Source organism: Lates calcarifer, unplaced genomic scaffold (genome assembly GCF_001640805.2).
Source record: "Lates calcarifer isolate ASB-BC8 unplaced genomic scaffold, TLL_Latcal_v3 _unitig_1994_quiver_2650, whole genome shotgun sequence".
In the NCBI taxonomy this organism is placed as follows: Eukaryota; Metazoa; Chordata; class Actinopteri; family Centropomidae; genus Lates; species Lates calcarifer.
In genome coordinates this window covers 1-7,500 of record NW_026115905.1, presented here as the reverse complement: position 1 = coordinate 7,500, position 7,500 = coordinate 1, and the positions used below count along the sequence as shown (strand labels likewise).

General features: G+C 41.9%; 1 protein-coding gene across 1 annotated transcript in view; it reads right to left on the bottom strand.

The window, feature by feature from the left end:
• Nucleotides 1–7,494, bottom strand: part of si:ch1073-391i24.1 (receptor-type tyrosine-protein phosphatase mu) — a gene marked incomplete at its 5' end in the record, with an annotated part of 7,519 nt that extends 25 nt beyond the window's left edge. Inside the window, 8 exons of the mRNA XM_018688765.2 lie at nucleotides 1–2,229; nucleotides 2,754–2,889; nucleotides 3,081–3,244; nucleotides 4,467–4,592; nucleotides 4,669–4,800; nucleotides 5,410–5,583; nucleotides 5,662–5,811; nucleotides 7,474–7,494. The exon at nucleotides 1–2,229 is cut by the window's left edge and continues 25 nt beyond it. Of these exons, the coding sequence (XP_018544281.1) occupies nucleotides 2,176–2,229; nucleotides 2,754–2,889; nucleotides 3,081–3,244; nucleotides 4,467–4,592; nucleotides 4,669–4,800; nucleotides 5,410–5,583; nucleotides 5,662–5,811; nucleotides 7,474–7,494 (957 nt within the window). The remainder of the gene's footprint in view (nucleotides 2,230–2,753; nucleotides 2,890–3,080; nucleotides 3,245–4,466; nucleotides 4,593–4,668; nucleotides 4,801–5,409; nucleotides 5,584–5,661; nucleotides 5,812–7,473) is intronic.
• Between the last annotated feature and the right edge of the window lie 6 nt (nucleotides 7,495–7,500).

Genomic DNA, 7,500 nt, shown 5'->3' with positions numbered 1-7,500 from the left:
TGTAGTATTTTGGAATCATACAACATAAATAAAAGCTTTCATTACAATAATGTTCTCATCAGCACCAGAGCCAAACACCAACACTACAAATACACCTCACTGAGATTAACCCAGAGCAGCAGGTAACCAGGGTTACACTGATGCAGAGTTGGATCATGTCCCAGTCTAACTGTGGTTCTGAACATTAACACGGTCCGACATGATTGTCTCTCTCTCTCTCTCTGTGTGCTTCACAAGAACAACAACAACAACAACAACAACGACATCGACACAGAGAACAACTGAAGGAATAAATATTCTTCTTCCTGCTTTCTCCAGCTCTATGTACATTATTCACAAAAACCACCAACCAACATCATCCAGCTGCTGAGGAGAAAACAAACAGGAACCACAGCCAGAAGGGGACCGGGGTTCAGAATGAAGACAGTGTGGCTGGATCATTCCTGTCCAATTCAGTTTTAATCTGCAGCAGTAAATATCAAGAACCACCAAAGAAGACAGACAGGTGAACGGACTGCGGACTCTGACGTCTTTGTACAAAAAAAACAAAAAAACAACACATGACGACAAAAGCATCTCAACTCAAAGGTCTACTTCATGGCTTCTTCTCTGGCTTTTGACCACATCACGCAGTCATCATCAGCAGGTGGAGTTTGCACAGTTGCTGTGGAAATGTCGGCTGAGCTGACTCAGTGTGAAAGCTCCTGAGCAAACACATGTAAGATGACGAGTCAAGAACAGACGGCTGAGCTCGACACAGAGGACGTCTGTTGATCAGGAATTCAATCAGAGCTGTGACTAATGATTGTTAAGATCATCAATCAGTCTGTTGATTAGTTTTATCTGATATTCTATTGATTGTTTGGTTTTTACCACTCTAGCTGCAGCATCTTTTATCTACAGTGTCCCACAGGGATCACATCTGGGCCCGCTCTGCAGAATCTGAAATCTCTCTACACTGATGACACTCTGCTGTTTCTCTACGACACTCTGCTGTTTCTCTATGGAGACAGACATAAACCAGAACCATATCTTTTAATTTAACAGTAACGGAAGCTGAAGCTCAGATCCTGTTCCACATCATTACTCAAATGTCATTAAACAACTCATCCAACACGTCAAACTCAGTGTAAAAAACATCTTTGGATCCCAAACCTCAATGTCAGGCTCCATGTTAAATCAGTCTGGTTCAGCCTCACTGCAGCCTGAAGATGTTATATAGAAATAGTTATAGATAAATACATTTCAGAGGGCAAAAATCAGAGACTGTATTTAAAGATGGCTGACACATCTCCACTTTCTCCCACTGGACAAAAATAAAGCCACAATATCAATAACAAATTCAAACCAAAGTGATCAGTAAGATGTACATCAGAGTGATCAGAACAACTGAAACCATCATCAGGAAAAATGTATTGATATTTTTTATGTTGCCTCATTCACTAACATATGGAGAGGGCTTGAAGGGGCTTATGAGCTGTTGTACTGCAGCCACCCTCCAGGGGGCGACAGAGCTGCCATCGGAGCTGTCATGGTGGCCCTCTTTAAACACAGTCACTGCTGGAAACAGACAAGTTTTTTACTTCACACAATCAATTATAAAATACATCAGTGATCAAGTTTCCTGTTGAGCAGCTTATTGATTAATTGACTGATCTTTTTAGCGCTTCTTTAAACCTGATGATGATCCTGAGCTCTGACATCACACTGCTCCATGACCAATGAAAATCAACCTTTAAAAACGGACTGTGCTGATCAATAAAAGCTCTTAACCTGAAAGGATCTGACTGATTTAACAGTTGATTCCACAGATGAATTTTTATCTGCTCATACAGTCGAACCTCAGATTGTTCTGCTCCCACAGGAGGAAGGTTCATCTGACAGGGAGTTAAATCAGGTGCTGATAATCTGATCGATCGCAGACGAGATGCTCCGCTCTGATGTTGTTTTGGTTCCTTTAGTTTCATCGACACCAAACAAAACAATAAAAAAACACAACAAGGTGACAGATGGTGACTAACAAAATGAGTCTGTCAGAGTTCAGTGTGTCCATGCTTGCAGTCAGATAGTTCAAACAAGGCAGTGCAAAAACATCCTCCTCCTCCTCCTCACTCTCAGTCAGTAGTCGACCCCCTCCCCAGGAGGAGGAGGAGGATGAAGAGTCTGTTGTTGAAGCTAAGCAGAGTTGAGATACTCCAGAGCAACTTCATAACAGAACTTATACTGTTCCTGCAGGGACACAGAAACACACGTCAGCATCATGTTCTACATATCATCTCAATATATCAGCAATCAAAATTCTTAATAATTATATATATAATTTTAACAAAATAACAACACCTTTAATTATTCATTTGAATTAACAAAATTATAGAAAACTGAGTAATTAATTAATACAATATTAACATGATGAGAAATAAAAATATAAATTACTTTTAATATTAATTAAGTAATTATAGAAAAGGAAATGTATTGATCAATATTAATAAAAACTACTGCTGATAACAAATATCAGAATTCTAATAACAGACATAATTAACAGAAATATAGAAAAAAGTGAGGTTATGGAAGATTATTAACGCCAAAACAAAAACAAATAAAACAAAGAAAAACTTTTATTCAATAAACTCTGAGTCTGTTATTTCACTTTATTTAATTTGATTTAAATAAGTAAATCTTCTCTTGAGGACCAGAACAATCAGAGTTAATCAATAATCAGAGTGATTGATCAGTGAGTGTTTGTTGTTATTTACCAGCAGGTCCACCATGTTTGGTTTGTTGTTTCTCAGTGTTTTAACGGCATGAAAGACGTCGACACAGCGCTGCTGTCGCAACATCTCACACACTATACTGATACTGCAGAACACACCACTGCGACCGCCGCCATTACTGGGGGGGGAAGAGATATAAAATTTTGTGTTATTCCACTTTTCACCACTAGATGGAGACAAATCATAAAAACTGTCAGCTCAGACTGTGTAGTATCAGTAGTACTCTGCTGCAGTACATTAGCAGTAGTAGTATGTGTGGTTGTAGTGCTGTGTAGCGTACTGTGTTGTGTACTGTGTGTGTGTTCATACAGGCAGTGGACCACGGTGCGTCCCTCGCCGCCATCATACTCCTCCTGCCATTTGTCCACCTGGTGGACCAGTTTGAGGAAGGAGCGCTTGGAGATGGGCGTGTCCCGGTACATTGGCCAGCCCAGGAACTGGAACTGCTGCACCATGCGGTACCCATCCTGCGGCTGGGGGGGACAGGGAGGACAGGGGGTTCAAAACAAGCTCACCCTAAACTGGGAGAGAGTGGGTGAAATGAAATGTACCCCAAACTTATGTAGGGTAAGAGGCGCTGAAAGGTTGATTAAATCAAATACACCATAAACTAAACTCTGAGAGGAAGGAGGGAGGGACTGAAAGGAGACGAGAGAGGAAAGAAGGAGGTATGGAAAGGAAAAAAGGAAGTAAATAATGAAGGAGTGAAGTGAAGGGCGACAAAGATGGAAGAAAAACATATCCTAACATAAATGTAGGAGGAGGAGAAAGTCTTTAAATCAAACACACTGAAATCTAAATCCAACCTGCTGCAGCAAGGCGGGTGGAGAGAGGAGTCTGGATCAAACTCAGCAGAAATATTTTGTTAGACACAGGGAGGAAATGAGGCACAAATCAAAAACAGCTAAAACTAAACTCAGCCTGACAGGGAGGTGAAGAGGTTTAAATCAAACACATTCTGATCTAAATTTGGTGAAACAGGAGAGAAAATGGAGGTTTGGATCAAACACCAGCACAGCTCAACTTCATCACACAGAAACACACCCTGAATACCTGAGGGCAGAAAGGGTCAAAATCAAACAACCCCAGGCTGAAAGAAGTGGGTCTTATTATGCTAACACTGTTAACACTGTCAGCTAACACTCCTGTACATCATCAATCAATAATAACGACCTGTTATAAGATAATATAAATGTACTTTGTGAGGGAAATTACAGCAGCAGAGACAGCAACAAAAGATAACAACAACAAAATGAGAAATACTAAGAAAGACGTAAAAATATAGACTCAGACTGTCGACTCTTCTGTCTGCTTCTCTCTGAATCTTTGTGCTTTGTGGTTTTTCCAAACATCGGATAATATTTCTTCAATTAGACATAGTGAGGGCATCATGCTAGCTCCAACAGTGAATAACTACAAAGGGACAAGGCTTAGCTAAGGGTCAATTAGCAACATCTACTAATGGTAGAGGACAGCAGTCTGTTTTAGTAATACCAACTACTGGTATTTCCTGCTGTCAGTTAACATCACACAGCCAAACAGCTAGGCTAACAACAGCTAAGAGCAGTGTAAAATACACAGTGTAGCAGGAGTTACCAGTGTCCTTTAATCAGTCTGTTTTTGGCTCCATTTTCCTCAGTGTTTCAGTGAAACGTTAACCGTAGAGGGAAGTGACAGAGAGTAAAACAAACGCACCCTGGCTGTGTTGTAGATCCTGAAGATGCGACTGATCACGTCCTCCTCCAGATCTGCAGAGACAAATTCCACCTGCAAGGAGCCGAGGCGATGGAGGCCGTTCTCTGGCCAGTACTGAGGACACAGCTGAGACACAGGGACATTATTGATCTGCTCGTTATCAATACTCCACCTGATTTTGTGTGTGCGTGTGTGTGTGTACCTGTGCTGGGTCCACGTCATTCAGCATGACGATGGATGTGCAGTGGTAGTCGAGGACCAGACGCCAGAAGTCTTTCACCGTGTTGGGCAGAGGATGCTGGGTAACGATAAACGCCGACGGCTGCTTGTAGCTCTGCAACAGCAACACGCCATATATGGTGCGGTCAGATGGCAGGAAGTGACATCACATGGTTGAACAGTGACAACAAGCAGGTTGTGATATTTTTCTTTCTCTGAGTTTTTTTACTGTGAAGGAGCTCTGAGCTGACATTTCCATTACACACACTCTGTGGTCAGGTGTTTGGTAGGTTTCCATGGTAAATGAGTTGTTTATTAGTAAAATGGTAGGGTAGGACTGTGTCTGTGTGTGACTGAACCATCCATTAACCCACAAAGATGCTGAGACAGCTGTCTGTCTCTGCCCAGTACAAACCAAAGGCCTCTCTTCTCTCTCTCTCTCTCTCTCTCTCTCTCTCTCTCTCTCTTTTAAAGGGACAGTGGTGTAGCACAAACATCTGGACCACTTTCACACCTGTACACACACTGTAACCACCCTACAGTCTGCCCCAGTCTTCAGCTCTTCATTAGACCTTGGACCTAAATCAAAGGTGGAGAGACATTGAACTCTGGCTCCACCCACCCAAAAAACCGACCTGAAGATCATGTGAGGCGAGAGAGAGAGCGTGTGTGTGAGTGAGTGAGTGTGTGTGTGTGTGTGTGTGTGTGTGTGTGTGAGACGTACATCCATGAGCGCAGCATTGATGTAGTTGGAGCTCTCTCCATCGATGGTGATGAGGAATGGCAGACAGCGGTCTGGAGGCAGTACGTCCATGCAGCGGTTCTTCTCGTGGTTTCTGGGCAACAGGGCGATGCTGCAGTCCTCCACCCGCAGTGTCGGCGTCACCATGTTCAGAGTCTGAGCACACAGATCCATACAGATCAATATTAATAAGTACATCCACCAATACCAATACATCGATCAATAACTGATTACCCTGAACTCCTCTTTGATCTGACTGGAGTTGGTCTGAGGATCCAGTCGGTTCATCTCGTAATAAACCGACCGCAGTTGATTGGCCGGAATCGCAGTGTCGCCGCAAAGACACGCCTCCAAGATGGCGTCATGGATGAAGACGTACTGCTCCTGGTGGAGACGGAGGAGAGAGGTCTTTACAAAGATGGTCCTCACCCCCCCCCCCCCCCCCCCCCCCCCCTTTGATTGACAGGAGGCTGAAATGTCACTTAATAAATGATTTATGTCAACACAGGAGGAGGAGGAGGGAAGAGGACAGAGAAGGTCATCACTTCGTCCACATCTGTCACTTCTGTTAGTTGGAGTCTTTAAGAAGCTGCAGCAACAATAACAACGGTCTGATCTGAGTCCGATTAAATTCAGATTCTCCTCAGATTCATGAAAAGTCAAAACTTCACTCATCTGGGATTTTAACATCAGACTGACCGGATGTCACACTGTTTCTGCAGCTTCTTATCACTTTGTTTAGTCACTTACAAGTTTAATGATTCTAACTGAATATATTTGATTTTTTATGATTCCTCAAATTTTGACTCATCTCACAATTTAAATCTCAGCATCTGTTTTAGTGTCTCTGAATCTAATTTCTCTCATGTTTCTCTTAGTTATTCTCAAGACTCGGGAGGAGCTGTGGAGGCAGTGACACAGAATATATGATAAAATTACTACATACAGTGTTGTCCTATAGTCTCAGGTCACCATTAGATATGTTGTTTTAGTGATGCTATACTGATCATATATGATTATTTCTCAGTCTCTTTATTAGAATACAACCAGATAATACAGGAGATGTGTGGAAGTTATTAACAAACAGAGCAAATCCAGCAAATACAGGCTGAAGTGTAAAGTATTAGTATGAGCTCCCCTTACACTGGAGCCTAAGCAGGAACCTGGCTCTCTTAAACCTAAATGGAATGGAACCGTAATCAATGTCATTGACAACACCTGGAATTATCAGAATGACTGACGTGAAGTTCTGTTACACCAGGTTTGTGTTTGAGTATTACACACACATGTTGTATGAGCGTAACTCATTAGAAATTTGTTAATATGAGATGTTCAATCACATTATCAAGTTTCAAAATGCCAAAGATCAATGAATCTGACAGAAACATTAAATCATAATTTTGTGAAATAAAAGACAGATTAAATCTACAGAAGGAGAGGAACTGAAAGAAGCCTGGTATAATATACCAATGTGTGTGTGTATGTGTATATACACATACATAATATACCACATCCTCAGAAGAGTTCAAGATGTGTTTAGTACCGAGGGAGGTCACACTGAATACTGACTTTCTGTCTGTAGACACCATTTTGTTCTTTTTATAATTCTGTGTACATGTTTCCTGTAAGAGACAAAACATGAATATAAATGGTCAATAAAACTTTGCAGAAGACTTCTGCACAGGACTGTACATAAAACTTTATAAAACATTCTCTGCCTCCACAGCTCCTCCTGGTGTTAACCTGTGATCTGTATCCAGGTAATAAACCACCTGCTGGTTCTCCTCTCTGAGCTCAGATCTGTCTGAGCCTGTTTGGTTTCCTGAAGCTGCAGAGATTTGAATCTAACATTTCTACCAGTCACTGTAACTGTCAGAGCCTTCTGTCTTCATGTTTTCATCTGATGACAGGTCAGAGGTCAGAGGTCAGGGGGACGATGGTGTAGAGTCTCTGATTCAGGATCTTGTTTTTATTATTGCTTCATCCATTGTTTGTCTTTTTCTGACACTCCCAGCCGAGTGTGTAGATGATGTGTGTGTGTGTTACCTCGGTCTGGACCATGTTAACCCTTCG